General features: G+C 35.3%; 1 protein-coding gene across 10 annotated transcripts in view; it reads right to left on the bottom strand.

Moving 5' to 3' along the window:
• CUL2 (cullin 2) overlaps positions 1–26,992 on the bottom strand; it is a 166,236-nt gene that overhangs the window by 54,608 nt on the left and 84,636 nt on the right. For all 10 annotated transcript variants that reach the window (XM_038529677.1, XM_038529670.1, XM_038529668.1 and 7 more), the window contains 5 exons: positions 26,711–26,851; positions 16,752–16,854; positions 13,149–13,243; positions 6,386–6,491; positions 975–1,057 (listed from right to left, as the gene is read on the bottom strand). In XM_038529677.1, coding sequence (XP_038385605.1) covers positions 975–1,057; positions 6,386–6,491; positions 13,149–13,243; positions 16,752–16,854; positions 26,711–26,829 — 506 coding nt within the window. In that variant the 5' untranslated portion in view covers positions 26,830–26,851. The remainder of the gene's footprint in view (positions 1–974; positions 1,058–6,385; positions 6,492–13,148; positions 13,244–16,751; positions 16,855–26,710; positions 26,852–26,992) is intronic.

Raw genomic sequence — 26,992 nt, 5'->3', positions numbered from 1 at the left:
CAGAGACACAGGCAGAGAGAGAAGCAGGCTCCATGCACCGGGAGCCTGACGTGGGATTCGATCCCGGGTCTCCAGGATCGCGCCCTGGGCCAAAGGCAGGCGCCAAACCGCTGCGCCACCCAGGGATCCCATATTCTCTTAACTTCTTTTGTGGCTTTTAATTTGTTTGTTTTTTAATGTTCTTTGAGGAGCCCACAGAACAATGCTTTCTTTTTCTTCTCTCCTATAAAAAGCTCATAATTGGGTATTCTTAAATTTCTTTAAGAAAAGAAATTTCAGAAGGAGTGGCCATTATCACACTGCAATTCACTGGTCTATATAATTCCTACGACATTGTTCCAGTAACCTGAAATTTATTATACACACATCTGTATGACTGACTTTTAGTGCCTTTGATTCCCCAAAGCTGAATCTTTTAGGCCAGAGCTAAAACCAAGGATGTTCTATTCTGGACTCCACAGGAAAATGTGCTCTTTCAAACTCTATTCATACAGCAATTAGTTAAGGAGTTCACCATTCACCACTCTGGACCATGAGTAGAGTGGGAACCCATTTTCCATAAGCTAACCTTACGTACAGACAAGTCACTAATTTAACACTGGGGCTAAGAGGTAACCAACTACCTTGAAAAACTTGTTTTAATAGCTAAGTTATCCTCATCAGGAATTAAACTGAGAGAATATGTACAAACAATTCAGCTTGCCCTGGAAGATTCAAGAGATATCGGGCTTACAAACACTTCCTTCAGGGACTTACTTACTTACTTACTAATAAGCATTTGGGCTAACGACCAAAGACCTGCCAAAAAATATTATAAAATAATTTTTAAATATTGGGATTAAGATAAAAAATGAAGCTCATTTAAGTAAACCAAGGCCTTTGTCTAGTTAACAGCCATGCAACTGTACATACACTATTTGAAACCATTTCAAACAGCAAATTAGAATTGACTCAAAATAAACGTCAGTACTCACTTTTTTATTTCTCGGAGTAGCATTCGGATAAGGATGGTCTGTAGTGGTTCAACCATCAATTTCCTCCACATATCCAATGCTAGCTGCCAAGAAAAATAAAAATTATCAAGGATGAATTATCCAGTATTTGTTAAAACATTAAAATAATTTTAAAATAAAAATACACATCAAGTATTTACAACTAATATTTCAAAAGTCAAATAAAAATTGAAAATACATTAAAAAATGAATTTCTAATTTAAACTGAAAATGACTATCAGACTTGTACAAAGATAGAATTAAGGTTTGAATTAAATAAAATTGAATTGAATTCAACTGAATTAACTGAAATCTTAAAGAAATAATGGATTTGATTTTTATAAACTATACTTTATTGATTGTTAAATGTCCAGTATTACTGAAAGGCTATATAAATGCCAACACTAATAGAAACAAACAAATTATGTTAAAGTGATTGGCTATTGGCTGAGTTTTAAAATTATAAAACCTCTCATGCAAACATGAAGGGTAAGTCAATTAAAATAATAAAATAGAATATCCCTGTATTCACCACCCAGCTCAAGAAGAAACACAGCTTCCCTATTATCATTGTCCCAAATGTCATCCTACTTTCCCCTCAGAGGTTACCACAATCCTGAATTTTGTGTTATATCATTCTCTTGCCTATAGTTCTGCCAAATGTGTACATATCCCCAAAATAATTTTTTTAACTCCAGTACAGTTAACATACAGTATTAGTTTCAGGTGTACAATACAATGACTCAACAACTCTATATATTATTCAGTGCTCGTTGAGATAAATGTACCCTTAATCCCCCCCTTCACCTATTTCACCCATTCCCTCACCCACCTCCTCTCTGGTAACCATCAGTTTGTTTTCCACAGTTAAGTCTGTTTTTTGTTTTTGTTTTTTCCCTGACTTATTTCACTTAGTATTATATCCTCCATAGCCATCCATGTTGCAAGTGACAAGATTTCATTATTTTTTATGGCTAAGTAATATTCCATTGTATATACAGACCACATCTTCTTTATCTATTCATCTATCAATGGACACCTGGGCTACTTCCATCATTTGCTTATTGTAAATAATGCTGCAATATACACAGGGGAGTATATCTTTTCAAAATTGTGTTTTCATTTTCTTTGCATAAATACCCATTAGTGGATTTACTGGATTATATGATATTTATATTTTTCATTTTTTGAGGAACATCCATTCTGTTTTCCACAGTGGTTGCACCAATTTACCTTCCTACCAATAGTGCATGGGGGTTCCCTTTTCTCCACATCCTCACCAACATTTGCTATTTCTTGTCTTTTTGATACTAGCCATTCTGACTAGTGTGAGGTGATATTTCATTGTGATTTTTATTTGCATTTTCTCAATGATTGCTGATTTGAGCATCTCTTCATGTGTCTGTTAGCCATTTGTATCTCTTTGGAAAAATGTTTATTCAGGTCTTTGACCCATTTCTTAATTGAACTGTTTGGGTTTTTTTTTTGTTTTTTTTTCATGTTGATTGTAGAAATTCTTTATGTATTCTGGATATTAACGCCTTATTAGATTTGCTATTTGCAAATATTTTCTCCCATTCACTGGGTTGCTTTTTTTTTGTTGATGGTCTCCTTTGCTGTACAAAGCTTTTTTATTTTGGTGTAGTCCCAATAATCTATTATTGCTTTTGTTTCCCTTACCTGAGAAAACATATCCAGAAATATGTTGCTAAGGATGATGTCCAAGAGATTACTACCTGTGTTTTCTTTAGGCATTTTATGGTTTCAGGTCTTTCATTTAGATCTTTAACCCACTTTACAAGTTTATTTTTGCGTATGGTGTAAGAAAGCAGTTGTTCCATTCGTTTGCATGTAGCTGTGCAGTTTTCCCAAAATCATTTAGGGAAGAGACTCTTTTTTCCATTGTGTATTCTCGCCTCCTCTGTCATAAATTAACTGACCATTGAAGTGTGGGTTTGTATGCATGGGTCCTTTATCCTATTCCATTAATCTCTGTGAGTACCATACTGTTTTGATTACTACAGCTTTGTAGGTAGTTTGATATCTGGGATTGTGATACCTTCAGTTTTGTTTTTCTTTCTCAAGGTTGCTTTGGCTATTTGAGTTGTTTTGTGGTTCTATACGAATTTTAGGATTATTTGTTCTAGTTCTGTGAAGAATGCTATTTATAGTTTGATAGGGATTATATTTGTGGGTTTTTTTTAAGATTTATTTATTTATTCATAAGAGACACAGAGACAGAGAGAGAGAGAGGCAGAGACATAGGCAGAGGGAGAAGCAGGCTCCTCAAAGGGAGCCCAATGTGGAACTCGATCCCTTATCCTGGGATCACACCCTGAGCCAAAGGCAGATGCTCAACCACTGAGCCATCCAGGCATCCCATATTTGTGGTTTTAACTGGCATCTTCTTGACTGAGGCTGGGCATCTTTTTATTATGTTTATTGTACATCTTGTTTTTTTTCTGTAAAATGCCCATTCCTCTCTTTGGCCCATTATTCCATTAATATTTTATCTTGTTTTTAATAAACAAAAGTCTATTGTAGAAATTAACTGAATATATTGTAAAAATTAATCTCTTGACAGTTTTATATATTGCAGTCATAGTTTGTGACTTAACTTTTGAGTTCCTTTATAGTGTTTTTTAGTAAAAATATATTTTAATGTCTCAAGTTTATCAATCTTTTCCTTTATTGTTTGTATTTTTCTTGTCTTTTAAGAATTTCCCTACCCTAATGTCAGGGATAAGTGTGTCCTCTTATATTGCCTATCACAGGTTTTCAAGTCTTGCCTTTCATACTGAAACTCCAATATATTTTTCTCATAAAGAGTACAAATTACTCCAGTATCAACAATTGATTGCTCCTGTTTCCAACTTACTTACATATATACAGCCATTAATCTGGTTTTAGCTTCTCTATTCTATTTCCCTGAGGTAACTTTTTTCTGATCAACTGGTAATTAATTCCATTTCAAATAAGTAAAAGCATCTCCCTTCCCATAAAGAACATTCAAGTATTCCATTATTAGCACAAACAGGGAAAAAAAGAAGGTGATACAAAAGAAAATGAGATATTATAGCTATGGTGGGAGAACAAACTAAGAAGCCTTTTGAAAGCAAGCTGAAGGGGCTATCCTAATTCAGGGTGTGCTTGGACCCAGAAAATCCACTTTTCAGTACACACTCTAAGAAAATTTCTGCTCATGTACAAAGAAATATATACATAAATGCTAACTCCTAAAGTGTAAGATTTGTGTCTACTTTGTTCACTACTGTGTTCTTAACATATAGAAAAGTGCATAGCACACAGAGGGGTTCAAAATATATTAATGAAGAAATGAGTAAATGAACAATGATATTCACAGCAGTATTGTTTGTAACAAAAAAGAATGAAAACTAAGGAGAATAGTTTAATAAATGATTAATAAATTATTCATATCCCTATTATAGAATACTGAGCTCTCACAAAAATAAGCTTATGTGAAAAGAACTCCCAGGTACATTAACTAAAAATCAAAATAGGCAAGAAATACAAGTTGCAAGATATATGGTATGCCAACCTTAGGGTATATATTTATATATATATATATATATATATATATATATATATATGATACCATTAATGTTCAAAATACAAAACTAGGGCATCCCTGGGTGGCTCAGCGGTTTAGTGCCTGCCTTTGGCCCAGGGCGTGATCCTGGAGTCCCAGGATCGAGTCCCATGTCGGACTCCTTGCATGGAGCCTATTTCTCCCTCTGCCTGTGTCTCTGCCTCTCTTTCTGTGTGTGTCTCTCATGAATAAATAAGTAAAATCTTTAAAAAATAATAAAATAAATATTAAAATAAAATACAAAATTAAACCATTATGTGCATAGTATCAATATTTATATGCAAATTTACAGGTAAAATTCAGGAGAGACATATTGGGTTTGTTTTTTTTGTTTTTTTTTGAGACATAGTGTTTATGATAATTACCTCTAGGAGGAAGAGTGACCTTGATGGTGTTGGTGATAAAGGACAAGTATTAAAATATTCACTTATAATTCTACTAACTAAAGCAACTATTATTTCCCACTTGTCTGTTACTCTATATTCTTTTTCCCTACAGTTTTATTCCTACTAAACATGTTTTCAATTTTTTCCATAAAATATTTTCCCCTTTATTAAAGTTTCTATAAACTATTTTTACTAATTTATTACTCTTTGCCTTCATAACAAAATTATACTGTACATATTTTTCTATGTATGATTTTCACTGTTGGATATTGGACATTTAGACTGTCTACCCATTAGTCACCCTTATGAACAATGATTGCAAGGAATATTTTTAAATATTTATTATTTTCACACTATAGATTACCAGACATGGGATTATCTGGTTAACAGGTATTGCACATTTTATTTATTTTATTTTATTTTATTTTTTGGTATTGCACATTTTAAAGTCTACTGAAAGACAATGACAAGTTTCTTTCCAAAAGGATTATTCTAAATATAATTTCTACTAATGTTGCATCTACTATTGCTTCCCATAAGGATAGAGACCTTCTGTCTGTTCACCAATGTATCCTCAGTGTCTGTCTACTCAATAAATATGCATTATATTAACAAAAAAATTGTACTGGAGTATTTCTTTCACAATGAATATATGCTATGTAATTTTCCACATTTAAATTAGCACTACACATCAAGAATCTGAATGAAGTATTTGACCTGCATATTTCATTATTTTATTCTGAATTTAATTATTTTGTTTAATTAAAATAAATATGTTTTATCCCAAAATCTGTATTTTCCCTCTTGTAGGATCTCTTTTAAGGCCATGACTTTTGCACTTTTTTTTTTTCCAAGAAGGAGGAAGCATGCATTCATGTGTGGTGGGTGGAGGGGCAGAAGGAAAGGGAGAGAGAGAATCCCATGTAGTAGGCTCCCATCCAGCACAGAGCCTAATACGGGGCTTGTTCCAACAACCCCAAGGTCAGGACCTGAGCTGAAATCAAGAGTCAGATGCTCAACCAATTGAGCCATTCAGGCGCCCTGACCTTTGCACTTTTTAACTATAAAAAATCTGAAGAGTATTTTCTAAATACTCTTAAAAAGTATTTTCCTAGAGACTTTTAATGAGCTTTTTCAAATAGCGGAACTATTAAACCTGTCATTTATTTATCCATCATTAATTTAATTATTAAAATACTTCTATAATCATATCTGTTCTCATCTATGTGAAGATTCTTAGGAAATCATTAGTGTTTTATTAACATTTAGGATGTCTTAAATCTTGAGAATTTTAAGATAGTCAACATGGTGCCCTTAAAAAAAAGACAGTGAATCAAATTATTTCAATATACATAAAAATACTCTCATGTTTGCCAGTCATTTAAAGAATTTCCTACCTCTCCTATTTCCATAAGTGGTTCATTCATATCTACACCACCATAGCCATACTGAAGGTCAGCTTCTGTCAATTTATTCTTTTTAATAAACTGAGTGTTGAGATACCTGAAAAACAAATATAGTACCGTTGGACATTATGTTAAAATTGGTAGGAAAACAACTTGTAACTTGAAAATAACAATTTTGGGATTATATATCAACTACAGAAGAGTGTAGTACTATATCCAAAGTAATTATATAGAAGTTAGGAATATAATTTCAAAGGAGCAAAAGTATCAGCCAAAGGCCTTAAGAGCCAAAGAATAACCTCTAGAGTAGGGGAAAAACCCTATTACCTCAGTCTCACTTTAAAAAAACTCAAGGATTTGGCTCTAAAAATTTCCAGTATTCATATAACCCAATAGCTCTTACCCAAGACTTCTACAAACCTTCTACAATCTAATTTGCTCACTCACAGATTCTTCTTGGTATAAGTCAGGATAAGTTCACTTTGCAACGAATTAAACAAAAAAATAGTTAAAAGATAAAAATCAGGTTTTGTCCTTCAATTTATATTTATCACCAGAAAAAGATGTAACTTTTCACTTTTAAACAACAAAAAGATCTAGATCTAGGCTATTGTAAATAATGCCATAAACATAAGCGTGCATAAAAAAAAAATAAAATAAACAACAAAAAGAGATCAGCTTCAGTAGTAAGAAGATAGTAAGAAGATGAATGGACGAAGCAGACACATGTAAGATCACTTTGTCTACCAGAGAGAAACAGCTTTATTAACTGTAATGAAGTCTACAAAGTACTGAGATGAATACAGAGTTCTTTAAATAGTCTAGTATTCACTTTTCACAATCTTGGATTTCACTATAATGCCTTTAATGCTCACCACCGGAAAGCACTGATGTGAAATATTTTGCCATGTGTAAATAGGTACAGACAACACAAGTATTTACGCAATAACTACGAAATCTCTAAATTAAAACACTTGTTTTCTAGGGTTCACTGCATCAAAATGAAAAGTCCACATCTGCAGACAAATAAAACTGAAAACAAAGACAACAAAAATTTCAACTGCATAACTCCACCAACTCTAGGTAATGATGAAAACACACTTCCTGGAGTTAACTCCAAAGCTGCAGAGATACAACCATTCACACAGTTGCACCCTCACACTAACTACAAGCCTCTAGGCTTCAAGGCTTAAAAAACCCTTGGTACTCTGTCTACATTTTAGTCTCCTCTACCCACATTACAATGTCCTATTATGTTTTTCCGTCAAAGTGCCATTTCACTCTTCCTACCATTCTCTCTAGTAGTACAACCTCCTGATTTCATGCTGAGTTTTCAACCATGCCTTCCAGTTGAAGAAACAGGACTAGGATTGAGAGAGACAGGAGTAAAAGCGAGAGAGAGAACATTTGCGGTATCTGGCCTGAAATGGAGATTTATAAATTGAAGAGTTATTTTTACCTCTGCCCTCTGTCATTCAGACCTCAGCCCCAAACAGGCTTCACTCAAGCCTGACCTGATACCAATCCAAATGAATTTTAACTTCCCACTCCCATTAAAGTAACTATACACAACTGTTTAATATACTTCATGGTACTTACTACTTTGTGAAATAATCCAATTCTTTTTATTTGTTTATTTGCTTTGTACATCCATTGCCTCTCTAGGATATAAGGACTATAAACCAAGGACCTTGCTTACACAGCATCCAGAACCAACGGCAGGTAAATATGAAGTCCTCAAAAAATACTTCCTTGAAGAATTACTGCATATATAAATGGATAGCATTCCAGACAACAGGGATAACAAAAGCTAATATTAGAATACAGACTCAGAAACGCAGCCTAGAGCCAGATCATAAAAGACACAAATGCCAGGAAATGAATGTAATCACTAACATTTACTGAGCTTGTGTCACGTGTCAGGCATACCCTTAAGCATTTTATATGGCTGAACACTATGAGGTTGATATGTGTGGTATTACTGTGATCCTCCTTTTACACGTAAGGAAACTGCACCTTAGAGAGCTTAAAGAACTTGCCAACAGTCAATCTGCTAGTAAGTCGCAGAGCTGGCACAGAAATTCACGAGTTCTCCCTCTTTCCTTCAACAAGTATTGACCAAGCATGAACTATAAATCAGGTACTATGCCAGGTACTGGAGATAGAAGATGGAAAACAAAAATGTGGGCTTCCTGCAGAGTTTACATATCTGGTAGAATATACAAACATAAATACTTCAACAGTAAGATCAGTAGAGGGAACTTAATTGTCATATCTTTACCATTTATATGTATGTGCCTTCCTGTACGGATGCTTTGCACCAAATCAGTTTCTTTTTTGGTCTGTAGTACCATTACCTCATAATCCCACTAAAGGACTAGAAACATTTATGTATTATCCTTCCATTTTACTCCCTTAATCAGCTGGTCAACATTTTCTCCTAAGCTATTCATCATCCTCTCCCATTACTTTCCTTCTCTCTTCCAATGCCTTTTGTTTTACTCTCTGCTTGGATCATGTGCAACACTCTCAGGATTGGTGTCTGTTTCCTGTTTCTGCCATCTCTAATTTATCTAAAAATTCCGCTTTTAGGATGTCACTGACCTATTCAGAATCCTAAGTAGCTCCTTTATACCTATATAGTAAGTATAAACCTCTTAAGATGGTGGTTTGTTAATGCTGAAGAATTAGCTGCTAGGTCTATAGAGGTCTAGAATCACTAATCCATTTCAAAGATCTGTATGTATAATCTTGAGCCAGTATACTGTTTTAGTGGAGTTTTATGTTTTATATGTGATAAGACAAGTCATTGTTCTCTTTACCTCATGCAATAAGACTTGAATTTAAATTAACTGTATCCTTTTCATTCCAGATTTCTACTCTTGATGTTAAGTTTAAGCTTGATAGACAAGCCTTTAAAATAATTTAGAGATAAAACTTAAAATGTAAACAGTGCAATTCTTCATTTTGATGTGGATACAATTCTTAATTTCTAAGTCACTGGAGTATTTTAGTCAATTTTATTTCATCACACGTTTGTTTTTAAATAAAGATATATGTTCTAGAAAATCATAACAGAAATCAGGTTCCAATAATTTAAAAAAATATTTTATACTCTGCTACACAGATAATACCTGGTTCTTCTTCTCACATATAATACAATCGTTTTTATAATTTTTATGAGTTTTTATAATTTATTTCATCAACAGAATGCTTAATAAGTATCCTTTGCTTTCTTGGAATAGTAACACTGACACAATTAAAAATAGTACTTGACAATACTGAATAGCCTAAAGTAACTTTGAAGCCTCAGAGAAATCAAGCACTTCAATCTGTCTTAGGAAATTCCATTACAAAAATTGTTCTCTCATGCTAGTACCTACTGACTTCAAGAGTTGTTAGTTCTCCAGCTAATATCTTATATAGTCCACTTCAAGAGCCAGCAGAATCTAAAGAGATATGTAGTAAGTACCGAGAAATGTGAGGCAGGAGTATTACTATTTCCTTCAAAGTCAGAATCCTTAAATTCCCTATGCTAATGCACATCCATCTTATAAGTCAACCAAATAAAGAAAAGGCGAGAAATTATTTCAAAAAAAAATATTAAAAAATACTTTTGAAACAAAATTGAATTTTTCCTTTATATTTCTTTATGCAAATTTCTTTATAGACTATAACTAAAAATGATACCTAGCCTGGATAACCTCAGTACACCACAATTAAAAACTATTAAGTATTTTTCATCTAATTACTAAGGATCTTGCCATCTATTATATCAATATAATTAAATAATGATGATCAGCCACATGATGCCAACATCACAGTGGTCAAATAAAATTCTCTGTAAGTGAATTCCATGAGCCATGAGTTCTAACTCTTTGCTACAGACAGTGGGAAGTTACTACATGATTTCAGAGTATTCCAATTTGCATGTTAGAAAAAAATGAGTTCAGTAAACAGAATAAATTTGAAATCAAAGGCTGAAAGACTGCTTACAGGGACTTTACCATTAATACTCCAGGTGAGAAAAGATAAAAAGCTTGAACTATAATAGCAATGCAAAGGAAATAATGAATTTAAGAGATATTTGGAGGACTTCACCAATAGGGATCAGGTAGACAGGATAACCCTAACTGAAGGAAGGATAACTGAGACTTCCAGCATATATGTCTGGACATACAGTGTTACTACCAATTAAAATTAGTAATACTGGGGTGCCTGGATGGCTCAGTTGGTTATGTGTCTGACTCTTGATCTCAGCTCAGGTCTTGATCTCAGGGTCATGAGTTCAAGCCTCGCACTGGGCTCCACAGTGGGTGTGGAGTGGATTAAAAAATAAAAAATAAAATTAATAATACTGGGGACAATGTGTATGTAAAAGATAACAAGTTCAGTTCTGAAACCTGCAGTACTACAATGTACCTACAGAATACCCTGGAAGTATAGGCAGGCTGGGTAAAAAACACTCCTCTAAAACTTAGGCTACCTGAGATAAACACATAATTTGATGGTTAGCAATATACAGGTTATAGCTAAAACCAGGAGTAATTGAGATCATCCTAGAAAGAATGCATAGTGTAAAATAAGGGATGAGAACAGAATCTACCTAAATGACCAAAAGGATGTATCCAGAATGAGACTAAGACTAAGGTAGAATAAAAATGTTAAATGGGTTTAATTGGACTGATCTGGGCTTAAATGGTGATTTTTTTGTAGCTGAGTGACCCTAAGCAAAGTCATTTAACCTTAGCTGCAAATTTGGAGACACTGACTACCTCATATGGTTTATATACACACACACATTTGTGTATATATCATATGTATTTATTTATTTTTTTTATTTTTTATCATATGTATTTAATAAAGGCTTATAACAGTACCAATTTATTATTAATATTAGTATTAATTTAAATAGTACCAAATTACTGATTTTGGTAAACAGAGATGCAGATGTATGAGACTCTAGAAAACTAAAACAAAAAACAAAACTTAAATCTTTAAATCTTTCCTAAAATGTCTCCGTTCAAGAAGGATCCCACTGCACATAGCATACTGCACTGGTATATAGTCTCAATACTCTTAAGTCATCTATATACCAGTGGCCCAAGCTTTTCAGCAATGCCAAAGGCACACATGTACTCTCATTCTTATCCTTAAAATTCCTCTAATTCACCTTCATAATTTGGCTAGAGAATTCTTAAAGTTCCATTTATGACTATCTCACTTTGGTGGATGAGGAAAAAAAACATGAAATGTCAGGATGTTTAATGTATGGCAAACACTGTTTTATAAAAGTCAAAGCCACAGCAAAACTTGTGCTTGTCAGCAATTGCTGGCTTCTGATTTTATCACATTTGCCTCTTCTAAGAAGAAATAAAAGCTAATGGCTATTGAAGTAAGCTCCAGTTCCTAACAGAGACAACTTACAGCAAGTAAACTCCAGTGTTGTTATTAAAAACCTAAAGGAACATGAACAGTGACAAAGGACAAACATGCCAAGAGAACCAAGCCCTAGCCTCAGTATGGTATTCCAGCAATGCATGGAGCAACTGTACAGATAATGCTGAGACCCAGCTTCACTCCTCAGTTTCTTCGCAACAAGAAACTGAGGCAAGGTCCATCTCTGCCCATGCCATGATGCATAGGCCAAAATTATCACTGCCTCCATCACAGGCCACAACCGTTTCAAGAATAAACATCCTCATTCCAAGAGTGAAAGGCTCAGGTGGTTTAATGCCACTATTCCATATTTATCCACTGTTCTTTAATAAACAGGTTTCTGCCTTATGTACCCAGGAATTTATTTCCATTGTCTATGTGAATGGGTTAGAGAGGATCAGTGCACAGTACTAAAGGAACATACCAGAGTGACAGTTAAAACAAAAGATCTAAGTAGGAGACTGGGTAGAAAAAGGAAGAGGGAAGTTCAGAGATGGGAATGGTGAAAAAACACATCAGAATTAGTCATTCAGGGCAGCCCCGGTGGCGCAGAGGTTTAGCGCCGCCTGCAGCCCAGGGCATGATCCTGGAGACCCTGGATTGAGTCCCACATCAGGCTCTCTGTATGATGGCTGCTTCTCCCTCTGCCTGTGTCTCTGCCTCTCTCTCTCTCTGACTCTATGAATAAATAAATAAAATCTTTAAAAAAAAAAAAAAAGAATTAGTCATTCAGAGAAAGGAAGACAAGCAATCCAGATATGACAGCTTAAGGAGAGACAGGAAACTGTGAAAGATCACAGGGGGTTATGACATTGCAGGTAATTCAATATGCCTAAAGGACAGGGTAGGACTTCAAGAGAACAACCGCTGAGTGCTTTAACTAACGGTGCTTCCACAAGACATAATACTGACTCCTAGAGTCAAAGAAGAGCATACTGGAGGGGAACCTGGGCTTGGATTCACTCCACTAAGTTTCATCCAAGCTGAAGTTGCACTTTGGAATTCTGTCAAGATTTAACATGTGTTATATATAGAGAGAGTCCCAGACAATATGAAAAAAATAGAACTATGAAATTAAATACAGTTTTAGTTTTCAGAGAGCAATTTTCCATACACTGCCTGGCTCCCAAATTCCCTCATGACCCAGACTACAGACCTTTCCCCATAGCAGACAAAGTCCATATAGCAGAGAATGCTTTAGTTCTGTTCATTTATTTAAAAACTTAAAAACAAAAATACCAAAACCCAAAACTCCTCCAATTACCGAATACATGCAATACTGTTTAGGTTGTCAAGAGTTTAAAAGCATACTTACCTATACAAGCAGTCCATATAGTCTGCACCTTTGCTATATTCCTCCCAATACCTATGATACATAACAAGTACTTGCTCTTCAGACTCCAGAACTCTCTATATAAAGAAGAAACATATTTTTACTTGGAAAGTACTAATCATTTTCATTTGTAAGCTATGAAATTTATCAAAAATTAATGTTCTAAAATGACATAATTCAAGTATTCTAGACATTTAAAAATTACATTCTAATTTAACTATTTTTAGCAACACTGAAATGACCAGGAAAAAAAAAATGTGTCTTAGATATGAAAATAAAGCATCCATGCTAGAGAGTTAATGGTTTTATTCTCTAAAAGGATAAAATGTAATGGTGTGAGGTTGTCTTTGGGCTAAAATATTCTATCAAGATCAGTTTAAAAGAGAATGTAATTCCACTGTCACATAACTGTGTGCTTCCTCAAATCCCGATCTTTTGATCATCCTGCTAGTTATAAACCATAACTCTGAATTATTCACTTATGTGAATAAGACTACTTATGAAAACGTACACCTTTTCTATATTCCTCAAATAAGTTGTTTCATATTACTTAATAGAAATATATTATTTTTTGAAAAATGAAAATCAAACAAATTTGAGGTCTAATTTTTTTAAAGTTATTTTTGAAGAAAATCTAGTCTAACAATAAAAATACATTGGACTGATACTCAAAAGATCTTAGGCTCTTTTATCTCAGTTCTTTCATTAACTGTCCATATGATTTTAAGCACGTCATGACCTCAATTTCCATCTAATTAATTCTATGATGAAATGCTATGCTTTCAAACTTGGAATTTTAATAATTAAGGCTCAAAAGACAAAAATAATCTATAAATATTTTTTTGCCCATCTTATTAATAAATTAATTTAAAATAGCAACTACTATTAATAATGCTGGGGAAAAGCCCACCCTTAGGAACTGTTGCTGCTGAGTGAATACAAGAACAATTTGTTACTGTATGTCAAAACAATAAAAAATGTTCTTAATCTATGACTCAATAATTCTATGTCTAGGAATGTATCCTATAAAAAACTCAGCTACACAAAAATAATTTAGCTACCAGGATATTCACAGCAGCATTGTTTATAAAAACAAATTATATATATTGCAATAATCCATATGCCCAGCAATATAAAAATATTTAAACAAACTGTAGTATCTCCACACAATGAAAAATTTTACAATCATTGCCAGGATTATACAGTCAATTTAATGACAAAGAAAGACACTTGTTAAATCAAAAGATTATAAAGTGTTTACGACTTCATTGTCTAATAAAAATGGAAGTCTACACAAAGCAAAAATATGCAAAAGGCAAGTATCAAATTATATATATGTTAATATGTGCCAAAATAGATGTGTTTAAGTATAGATAATAAAAAATATTCACAGCAGTTAATTCTAGAAGTATGTTATGAGTGATGTTTGGATGATGATTTTCTTCTTTTTGCTTTTCTATATGTTCTAAATTATCTAAAATAGCGATGCAATACTTTAGTAATTAAAAAAGTTCCCTCCCCCAATCAAATAAAATTTTCTTCTCACAGGGAAACTGCTTCAAATCTGTTGGCTATGTTAATAATTTACTTTGTCATCAACACATCATTTTTAAATGCAATTATACCAATGTTAATTTCCTAGTTTTGATAATTGTACCACTGTTATGCATGATGTTAACTTAAATAAGCTAATAAAAAGGATGCAGGAATTATTTATTATTTTTGCAACTTTTCTGAAAGTCTGAAAGTATTTCAAAATAAAACATTTTAAAAAATACGACCCATGCTAACATATACAACTGCAAAATTTATAAGTGACTTACACAGGTTAACAACTATAGTATAACCAAAGTTCACTACATTAACATAGCAGAACTTTAAAAGTAACTTATTAAACATTATAAGAACAATTTAAAGTACCTGTTATCAAAACTGCTTTCGTGAGCTGACAAATACACGTATTAGAACACTAAAATGTTATCTGCCATGTATAATAAAAAGAGCATTTCCTTCAAAAGTTTTAAAAGGGAAACATCACAAGACCAATCGTGCTCTGGGGTTTCACCACTTTATTTCCTTTTTTTCTTTTTAAAGATTGTATTTATTTATTTATTTATTTATTTATTCATTCATTCATTCATTCATTCATTCATTCATTCATTCATGAGAGACACAGAGAGAGAGAGAGGCAGAGACACAGGCAGAGGGAGAAGCAGGCTCCATGCAGGGAGCCTGATGTGGGACTCAATCCCAGGTCTCCAGGATCAGGCCCCGGGCCAAAGTCGGCACTAAACCACTGAGCCACCTGGGATGCCCAGTTATCACCACTTTTGAACGTATCTGCACCTAGCCACATCCAGAGTTAGGCACAGTGTTATATAGTGTCATTGTATCTCCACTTTATTTATTTCAATTTAATTAATTAACTACTGTGTATTATTAGTTTCAGGGGTAGAATTTAGTGATTCATCAGTTGCATATAACACTTAGTGCTCATTACATCAAGTGCCCTCCTTAATGCCCATCACCCAGTTACCCTATGCCCCATCCCCTCCCCTCCAGCATCCCTGTTTCTTTCCTATAGTTAAAAGTCTTTTCCCTCCCTTCATTCCATATATGAGTGAAATCATAACTGTCCTTCTGACTTATTTTGCTTAGCATAGTACCTTCATTTTAAAGAGAAAGAAACTTAAATTTCAATCCATAACTCAGTTGCCCATGGTCACACAGCTAATGAAAGGTTAAGTCAAGTTTCTAGCCCAGATAATAAGTGATCTCTTCCAGTTCCTGATCAGAAGTCCAAAACAAGTTCAGAAATACTGTCTATAGCAACCTATTGCAAATTCTTTGTTCACACACAGATCAACTGCGTGATGTTGCCCTTCTACATATGGCATACTAACTAATAAAGTAAGTAGTCACAGGGACAGTTTCTATCATGCTTTTTAATTTACCATTTCCCTATTTCATTTGAGGTTTTTGTTAAGACTTTATGTAGGGTATGAAGAGGCAGCTAGAAGGTTGAAAATAATTGAGAGATTTACCAAGAGATGGGAAGCAAGAGTAAGAAAAAACATGGTTCTAGTAAACACCATCCAGAGGACATAGATTTTAAAGTTGAACAGGGGATCCCTGGGTGGCTCAGCAGTTTCACGCCTGCCTTTGGCCCAGGGCGCGATCCTGGAGTCCCGGGATCGAGTCCCGCGTCGGGCTCCCGGCATGGAGCCTGCTTCTCCCTCTGCCTGTGTCTCTGCCTCTCTCTCTCTCTCTATGTCTATCATAAATAAATAAAAATAAATATTTAAAATAAATAAATAAATAAAGTTGAACAAACCTTGATTTGAAATCCCACTCTTTCAGTTACTAGTTACATGATCCTGAATAACTGATTTCCCTCAGAGAATCTAACAACATAATGTTTAACTCATAAACCTTAAATATATATATAATCAGAAAAATGCTATTTAGGAAACAAAGCAAATAACGTTAACCTGCACTGGAAAACATTAAACTAGTTTACTGCTTATATAAGTTAAATAACTACCCAGCTACGAACATTTTTACCATGTATGTATCACTTCTTACCTTGTGCAAATGCCGTACGTGATTTTCCAAAAAAATTTTAGTTTCTGTATAAAGTCTTTCTCCAAGGGGTTCAGGATAGGCCACACATAAAGCATAGATATCTCTAGTTAAATTGTTAAGGTTTTCATATTCTTTGAAGATACTATTTAAAATAAGATTTAACTCAGGTTTGCTATTAAAAAAATGAAAAATCATTTCAGACAATTTAAGATTATACAGCTATAGAAAAAATAAAACAGCCAGCTTACTTTAAAAATTACTGTTACTCATTTAATCATTCAACAAATATTTCTTGAGAATTATTAAAAAGGAAAATGGTTCTTCTCAAAGAGCTTAAAATTCAGAGCGACATTCTGGTAAATCAAGTTACCCAGAAACCTACAAAATAAGGTTTATGTAAGAATGGACATAAGTAAAACATCAACAAAGGGCCATGGAATATCCCAACCAGATATGTTTAAGCAATTCTGAGAAACAAAACATTACTCTTTTGACACATTTTTTCACATCATAGTACTCGTCAGAACATCCTACAACCTATACACTATCCTTCAATATTTATTCCATTAGAAGAATTATAGCATCAATAGTAATACCAATTAATCAATTAAGTTCTTGAATACTAACTAAGTACGCTGCTAGGTATCACAAGTGGTAGAAATGCTGTAGCAGACAGTTCTTTATCAGGAGACAGTGGAAATAAGTGCTCCATAAACTGCATCACTGACCAGATGTTGAAGATGAAGCATTCATGAAGCAATCTGAGAACAACCTAATTAAAGATGCAGAAAAAAACTAAAATAAGGCTGATTATTTGGGATGGAATCAAGTATGTAATATACGTATTATACTTTTATTTATATTACAAATATAGTAAATATACTTATCAGAAAATATTCCAAAATTAAAATTTGTGCTTAAAATACAGAGGTGGGGGGTTACCTGGCTGGCTGAGTTGGAGAAGCATGTGACTCTTGATCTCAGGGTTGTGACTTCAAGCCCCATGTTGGGTGTAGACAGTACAAGTAAAACAATAATACACTTAAAAAAATTTTAAAACCAAACTTTTATTACAAAACAAATATGGGACACCTGGTGGCTCAGTCAGTCAATTGTTTGCCTTCGGCTCAGGTCATGATCCCAGGGTCCTGGGGTCAAACCCCACACACACACAAAAAATCCCGCCCACATCAGGCTCAGTGGGGAGCTTGTTTCTGCCTCTCTCTCTCACTCTCAAATAAATAGAATCTTTAAGAAAAAAAATATAGAGAGGTACGATGCAGGCGGGTTTTTCCTCTTCTGTATCTCTGTAACATTTTATATTATTCTTCTTCCATAGGACTTATTTTTATACAATAGAAATGATTTATACCTTTGCCATCCAAACTAGCTTGTTCTTAATCATTTCCGTATTCCCAGCTCCAAGGTATAATTCCTGGCACATAATAGGCACTTATTAAACACTTGGTGATGGAAGGATGGTAGGGAATCAGTATCACATGCTCTATTTACCTAGTGTCCTTACTCCATACACCAGAAAGACAAGTAGCCCTCTCCAAACGAGGTCACTGATGGACATATTTCAGTCAAACTTTCCCAGGTTTCATCTAAATCCTTGTATTTGTTTTTTAATTATACTTAGTAAATAATAAAATATATTCATGCATATATGTGAACATTCAATACACTATTGTGCTAAGTATAAACAAAAAAATTTCTTTACTGTGTAATAAAACAGAGAAGCAAAATATCCATATAATGTAATATTACTGTGCCGGGTTTTTGTTTTTTAAAGATTTTATTTATTATTTGACACAGCATTGGGGGATGGCATGCAGAGGGAGAGGGAGAAGCAGACTTCCTGTTGAGCAGGGAACCCAACACAGGTTCCATCCCAGGGCCATGAGATCATGACCTGAGCCAAAGGCAGATGCTTAATCAACTCAGCTGCCCAGGCACCTCTGTGCCACATTTTTCATAGAAAAAAAAATATACAGTAAGAAACAAACTATTAGGATAACTTTGAATCACTTGAGATTTAATAATGAAACTTTATAAAATAGAAGATTATGTAAAACAGCACATAAGAACTATTCAACGGTAATAAAAAATATTAACCTATATTACAAAGAAAATAGACATTTTAACATACATCATCTAAGAAAGAATTAGAAATTTATCTGGACACAAATTCTATAGAGAATTAATAATAGTTTGGGAAGAGAAGGAGCAAGGTATGAATGCAGAAGAAAGGCACTCTAAAATATTAGAGTTCTGGAATCCAGCTTGGAGGTGTCAGCTATATATTCCTTAATGGAAAAACAAAAGTTCTAGTTCACATTATTTTAAATCTCTAAGAGTTCTGTTTTATCATAGAGATTTATATTCAATCTTAATTATTCAATCACAATCTTATCCTAGTAAAAACAGATATAAAAATGTTGTTAGAATTAAATGTATTACAAGTGAGGAGAGTAGTTACCCTAGTGGTTGAGTTTGTGGGGTGCTTCTGGGATGCTAGGAGCACTATTTATTGGGACATGTTATGAAAATTTACCTATATGGTTTTTTAAAGATTTCAGTTATTTATTCATGAGAGACACAGAGAGAGGCAGAGACATAGACGTAGGGAGAAGGAGGCTCCATGCAGGAGCCAGATGCGGGACTCGATCCCGGAACTCCCGGACCACATCCTGAACTGAAGGCAGATGCTCAACCACTGAGCCACCCAGGCATCCCAATTTACCTATATGTTAATGTGTCAGTGTGCACACTATATTTAAATTTAAATTTTGTTTTTTAATAAAGACTAAATTTAGCCAGGATCTACATAAAAATTTTTGGCAAAGGTGTGATGCATTAAAGATCTTTGAGTTCTGCATACCTACATCAAGAATTTTCATCCATTGTATTTGCTCTACCTTTTTAAATACTTATTTCTACAATACACAACTTGATACTGAAAAATTAACATGATTCAATACCATAAGTTCAGCATGATATGCTAATTAGGTTCCCAAATGTTCTTTATCACCAAAATTAATGTTTTGTGATCATAATATATCCACTGCGGGGCAGCCCCAGTGGTGCAGCGGTTTAGCGCCGCCTGCAGCCTAGGGTGTGATCCTGGAAACCCTGGATCGAGTCCCATGTCAGGCTCCCTGCATGGTGCCTGCTTCTCCCTCTGCCTGTGTCTCTGCCTCTCTCTGTGTGTGTCTCTATGAATAAATAAATAACCTTAAAATATATATATATATATATCCACTGCATGTACATGTAAATAAAACTGGCTAAAAGGACTCTCACACCACAGGATTTACCATCTTTCCCCTTAGGGAAAAAGGATCTGTGCAGGGCAGAGAATATAGGAAGATTTTCCCATTGCAATCCTTATACAGGATTTATATACTGTTTGACATCCTCAGTGAGAACGTACTCGTGTGTTTCTTTTTAATGGAGTCTACCTTAATAAATCTTTTAATTTTTTAACTTGTCATAGTTTGGGGTCTCAGTTAATCACTGTATATTGTCACTTAACTGTCTAAAAGATACTCCTAAATATATTATTTTTCTCTAACCTATTCAAATATCTAGCCATCCTGGAAATATTTAGGCCTTAGGAAGAGCACCCAACCCTCTACCACTCAATTATGATTTAGTTATAGACAAGGCATTTCAAAAAAAAAGGGGGGGGAAATAACTGGAGGAGGCCAGTTTTAGATTTAAACACTCTCTTCTCCAAAGTCAACTTTTCCTCTTAACTTACTCTTCAGGGAGCCAGGATATGAAAATTCCTCTATTATGACTTTTCCACTTACAAATTCTCACAGTCAAAAAACAAAGCTATTCCAGAGCAAAAGTTCTGAACTGTCACAACCAAAAGACAGTGCTGGCCAGCAGCAAAATCACTTATTTTGGTTCATTTTCTCTACTAAAGACGCTACCTATGCTTATGTTTAATTCTGAATTATAACACTATTAATTTTATCATGTAGTGGGTCCAGAACAATGAGTTCTACAATGGGGATGAAAATAAAGATGATCCACAGCAACAAGACACACACCAGCAACCATTTTCTAAGAAAGAAAATTCCCCACTTGGAAAGGAAGAGTAACACAGTATTATTATTATTATTATTATTATTATTATTATTATTATTATTATTTGGGGGATCCTGACACTGGGCTGCAGAATCCATCTTCCTTTCTTGTCCCCCTCTTCCTCCACTTTTGCTCTCTAGTCTTCTGTTGGGCTCTCACCTTCCCCTCCGCCATCCTAGGCCCTTATCCCAGGCCCCTATCCGGTGTGTTCTGACCCAGCTGAGGGCCACTGCATATGGCTCTCATTAGAAGAGAAAAAGAGGGGCACCTGGCTGGCTCGATTGGTGGAATACAAGACTCTTGATCTCAAGGTTGTGCGATCAAGCCCCATGCTGGGTGTAGAGATTACCTAAAAGTAAAATCCTTAAGACAAACTGAGAAAAAGGAAAAAAAAGAAGCAAAGACAGAAAACCAAGCCATGGGAAAAGAAGTACACATTGTATGTTTATGGGTTCTCATGAGGAAGGTACAGCTTATAGGAGATTTCTATGGATGTGCTTTTTTTTTTTTTTTTTTAAATATTTTATTTATTTATTTAGGATAGTCACAGAGAGAGAGAGAGAGAGAGGCAGAGACACAGGCAGAGGGAGAAGCAGGCTCCATGCACCGGGAGCCCGACGTGGGATTCGATCCCGGGTCTCCAGGATCGCGCCCTGGGCCAAAGGCAGGCGCCAAACCGCTGCGCCACCCAGGGATCCCCTGGATGTGCTTTTAAGTTACATATATAACATAAGCAGGAAACAAATTTTAAATAGTGCTGATAAGTAAAAAAAAAAAAAAAAAAAAAAAAAAAAAACAAACAAAAAAACAGGAAAGGTTATATTAAACTTGAAAATGGTACAATGACCCAACAAAGTATCAACGATAAAAAATAAAGATCTTTATTGACATTTCTGAAGAGAAAGAATAAACACACAACATGTAAAAGATGCAATATCTATGAAATCATCAACTAGCAAGGATATAAAATTATTTGTTAAATGGAAAAACTTTAAAGCCGATAGCTACAGAATGACAATAATTGAGTATTTGTCTGATTTAATTTGGAATAGAGTGAAAATGTTACTGATGCATCAAGCAAAGAAAACTACAGTTAAAACCTTTTCCAATCCCGTACAATCTAAGAAAGAATGATGGGCTACTAAGTACAGGTACCAAGGTTAGTAAGAAGTCAGGGATGCCAATTACCTACTTCAGTATTTTTCAATGTAGTAAAAACTGATCTATGTTTGAAAAGATGCCTGACAAAAAATATAGTAGAAGTGAGGACGATGGTTATGCCTGGTTTTAAAATCTGGTTTTCCTATCTGGGAGAAATACATTCATGAAAGTAAACTAGATTTCCCCTCAATCACTCTGGTCTTACAAAAAACCATTTAGAATCTAACTTGCCCTTAAGTAGGAGAGCTTCAATATTAGACTGCAGGACTTGGCAAATGTCCTAATAGCTACCAAAAGGCAGAAAAACCATGAATAAAAGTAAACCAAACCAGCCAACAAACTCCAACCCAGAAAAAACAACAGTAAATCTAGACCGACATATAGCCTTACTGTAGGAAAGCACTTGATAAGACATCCTCAGTAAAGGGTAAATCCCAAGCCACCCTAAACTTTTGTTAGGAAGTATTATTACTTGTGTCAGGCAGAATTCTAAAAATGGCCTCTTAAGATTTTCCACCCTAATGCCTAGGACTGTCCTTTACATGGCAAAAGGGATTCAGAGCAAGAGTCAGAATTATGATTACTAATCAGCTGACCCCAATAGAGTAGGCTGGACTTTCCAGGTGGGCCTAATCCAAACAAATGGGCCTCTTAAAAGCAGATCCCCATCTGCTCCTGGCCCTCTGTGGCTAATTGCAGAAGAGGAAGTCTGACACAGCGCAGAAGAGACTGGCCATGCCACTGCTGGCACTGAAAATGGAACAGAGTCCTAGGCAAAAACTGAGGTGTGACAAAAACTCTCGGAGAGCAGTTCACAGCCAACAGACAGCAAGTAAATGGAGATTTCAGACCTGTGACTGCAATGAACTGAATCCTCCCAAGTAAAAGCAATGAGCTTTGAAGAACCTGAGCAGAGAACCCAGTCACACCACAGACCTCTCATCCACAGAACTGTGAGATAATAAAAGGATATTTAAGTCACTAAATCCGTGGTAATTTGTTATGCATAAAAAAACTGATGTCTTTTACTTACAGTACCTATCAACCAGAATGCCTTGCCATTGTATTTGGATGCCGAACATTTATGAAGGATGAGTGTTAAGAACCCTGCTTATCAAAACAATAAGAGAACTAGCTAAATATTAATGTTATTTATTTCATATGTACAGTATGTTCAACGACATTTAGTTGACAGTAGCTATTCAGTCACTAAATATTTGCTAAATATCGACACATAACAGATACTGGGAATATAGCAATGAACAAAATGGGTAAGAAAATCCCTGCCCTTATGGAGTTTGTATTTAATAAAAAATGTTGTGGACAAGGGTTCCAAAAATTCTGTACTTCTAGATGTTAAACATTTCAACTGAGAGACCAAGCTTCCCGAATGCCCACTACCAGAGTATAGGGAGACTCGACAATTTATTTCAGCATTCTATCCTACGATATCAGTAAGTCATCTTATCCCATCAGTAAGCCATGTCATTCTCAACTGTAAAATGGGGCTAGTAATACATATTTTACAATGTCACTGGTAACAAATTAATCACATACATGATGTTGAAAAAAATTATGACACAGAAATATATACACAGCATGATTCTACTTATATAAAGCCCCAAACACAGAACCAGTGATTGTTAGGGCTGTATACATAAGCAGTTATATGGAAACACTAGGTGCAAAGGTCACAATAGTAGTTCCTCCAATGTAAAGGAGGGGCTTGTAAACTGAGACAGACATGTCACATGGGGAGGGCTGGTGGATCCAGGCTGTGTTCTAGTTCTCCACCTGTGCAGTGATTATGCAGGTGTCTGCTTCATAATTATTTGTCCAATCTCACATGTACATCTTATGAACTTTTCCACATAAGTATCCGTTAACCCTTGAACAACACAGGAGTGAGGGGTGTCAAACCCCCAACAGAAGAAAATCCACTATAACTTTTGACTCTTCCACATCTGAACTACTAATAGCCTACTGCTGACTTTACCTTATCTGAAACATAGTTGATTAACACATATGTATTAGATACTGCATTTACAACAAAGAGAGAGAAAAGACAATCTTATTAAAATTTTCAAGATGAGAAAATACATTTATAGTATGGTATTTATTTATTTAAAAAGGGGGGGAAGCATCTGGGTGGCTATCTGGCTCTTCATTTCAGCTCAGGTCATGATCTCATGGGTCCTGAGACTGAGCCTATGTCAGGCTCCACACTTAGTGGGGAGTCTGCTGGAGATTCTCTCTACTCTCCTCTGTCTCTGTTCCTCCCCTTCCCAGCTCTCTCACTAAATCTCTAAAATAAATCATCCTCCTCCCCAAAAAAACACGTATTAAGTGAATACAAGAAGTTCAAACCTGTGCTGTTTAAGGGTCAACCACATTACATTTCACACACTCCAAAAAAATGCTTTATAAAAGATCAATTAATATCATATATGGTGATACACAATTTGGGGGAGGTTTCTCATTTCCAAAAGATTAAAGTTTTATAGCCTCTGAAATCTCCACCTAAGATATCTGAGGGTCAGAAGTCAACTTCATATTCTTGGGCAAAATAATATAGGGAAAAGGATTTTACTTCAGAACAATTAGTAACACAGTCCTTCATTTTCCAAAATAAAATTTAAAGTAAGAAATTCCATTCTTAATTTTGTTTTTACAGATATTCTCTATTTTAAAGGGAGGAGAAGAAAATTCATGAACAGGTCAAGAATAACTGGACCATCTTAGATGAAGTAAACAATAAACATCTTAGAAGTAACAGTGACTGGGGCAGCCCCAGGTGGCTCAGCGGTTTAGCGCCTCCTTCGGCCCAAGGCCTGATCCTGGAGACCCGGGATCGAGTCCCATGTCAGGCTCCCTGCGTGGAGTCTGCTTCTCCCTCTGCCTGTGTCTCTGCCTCTCTGTCTCTCTGTTTCTCATGAATAAATAAATAAAATATTTAAAAAAAAAAAAAAAAGAAGAAGTAACAGTGACTGAAGCAACACTTTCCAGGGAAGTCAGGTATTTATAAAGAACTTCACTGTCCTTGCATCAACATTCACCTTAATATAAGAATTGAATTAGGCGCTGGGAACAAGTTGAGTCAGTGTTACAAAATCCAAGCTTTTCTACAGAGCATATGCTCACACAATGAGGGCAGCGATTCTTTAGACCCAGAAGACTGCTAGAGGGCAGCACAGTGTTCGGGAAAACTGTATCTCCATACACATTTTGGTTAATACCTTCTCATCTCAATTTCCCTTTCTGGAGAAAGAATCTCTGGTTCCTACAGTATCCACCCAGTCCTCAAGGCTTCTGGCAAGGCCCTGGGGCATTGCCGTGCCATCTGCACCCAGAGACACCCAGGCCTCAACCCTACCCGCCCCCTTCCTTTACCCTGAGATAGGACATGTGTGGTGTTTCCTGTGGTAAAAGACTGAGGCAGTTCAGAAGTCGGCCAGTAAATATGTTCCAACGTACCTACATTGTCCATGCCCACCCAGCCTTAGTCCCTGGCAGACAATGGATAGAGTTGGTGAAACTGCCATCTACGGCTTTGCCCCAGGTACCTGTGGCCAGTGGTTCCTAGAGACCTCTGTAATTTCCCAAATACTAAGAACTGAAGTATTTTATTTTAGTATTTTGGTGGGTTTTTTCTTGGTGCCAGAGTTTATACCCTGAATGCTGGGGTTGCACAGTGTTTTTTACATATAAGTAATATATATATATATATTTTATATATATATTTTATATATATATAAAATATTGCTGCCATGTAGGAATGCAGGACACTGGGGTTCAGATGGTTCTAGAAAAACCACAAATTTGTATTTTCATATAAAATTGCGAATTCAAAATATAGACAACTCAGTGAAAAAACGTATTTCTAGGGACACCTGGGTGGCTCAGCAGTTGAGCATCTGCCTTTGGCCCAGGGCGTAATCCTGGGGATCGAGTCCCACACCAGACTCCCTGCGTGCAGCCTGCTTCTCTCTCTGCCTGTGTCTCTGCCTCTCTCTCTGGGTCTCTTATGAATAAATAAATAAAATCTTAAAAACAAAAACAAAACAAAACAAAAAAACATATTTCTAGCCGCCAAGTCATTAAACTTGCCATTCACTCTCTACCTAGAACATTCTTCCCCCAGATATCTGTATGACTTGCTCCCTTGCTTTGGCCCAGTCTCTGTTCAAATATCACTATCTTCCTCAGAAAGGCCTTACATGACCATCCCATCTAAAAGAGCTGCATACCTAACATACTCCAACCATTCTCCATGCCCTTACCCTGCTTTATTTTTCCCCACAGAGTTTATCACTACTTGTTAGTAGAAGCACTGGCATTAGATTTTTTTAAAAAACCTGTTTGTCTGTTTCCCTTTAGCAGAATGAAGGCAAAGTTAGTTTTATTTACAACTGTATTCCCAAAGCCTCCAGTAGTACCTGACATATACATAAGAATTTTTTACATGAAAGGTTCTCAGACTGTTGACTGACACATATAGGTGATAAACTTGGAAATGTAAACACTGTATGTGAAAGTAGTCACACTGGAATTCTCTTCTATTTATATAGATATAAACCTGTTCTCACTTTCCAACAAGTTTATCAATGTTAGAACATTTGCCAATGTTTGGTAATACAGTCATTGATACAGTATCACTTTCAATACAAGAACATTTATCAATGCCACAGAAAGGATACGAGAAGCGATCATTCCATGTTGCTCTTTCGACGTATTCCAACATGACAACAGCTTTGATTGTCGTTAAAAGTTTGTTCCATGTCTCATCAAAATCTACTACTCTTGGTTTCAAAGACATTGTGCAAGTTTAGTGTTGAAATCTGTTGATTAAAAACAATAATAATGTTAGCATGAATTCTACAAACAAGTTACTTGTTTTTAAAGCAACATATAATGCAACAGCATGACAGACAAAAGGGGTGAACAGAACCTGGCGCATAGTAAAAACACAATAAATACTG

Source organism: Canis lupus, chromosome 2, assembly GCF_011100685.1.
Source record: "Canis lupus familiaris isolate Mischka breed German Shepherd chromosome 2, alternate assembly UU_Cfam_GSD_1.0, whole genome shotgun sequence".
NCBI classification, from domain to species: domain Eukaryota; kingdom Metazoa; phylum Chordata; class Mammalia; order Carnivora; family Canidae; genus Canis; species Canis lupus.
This window is presented reverse-complemented; position numbering and strand designations above follow the sequence as displayed.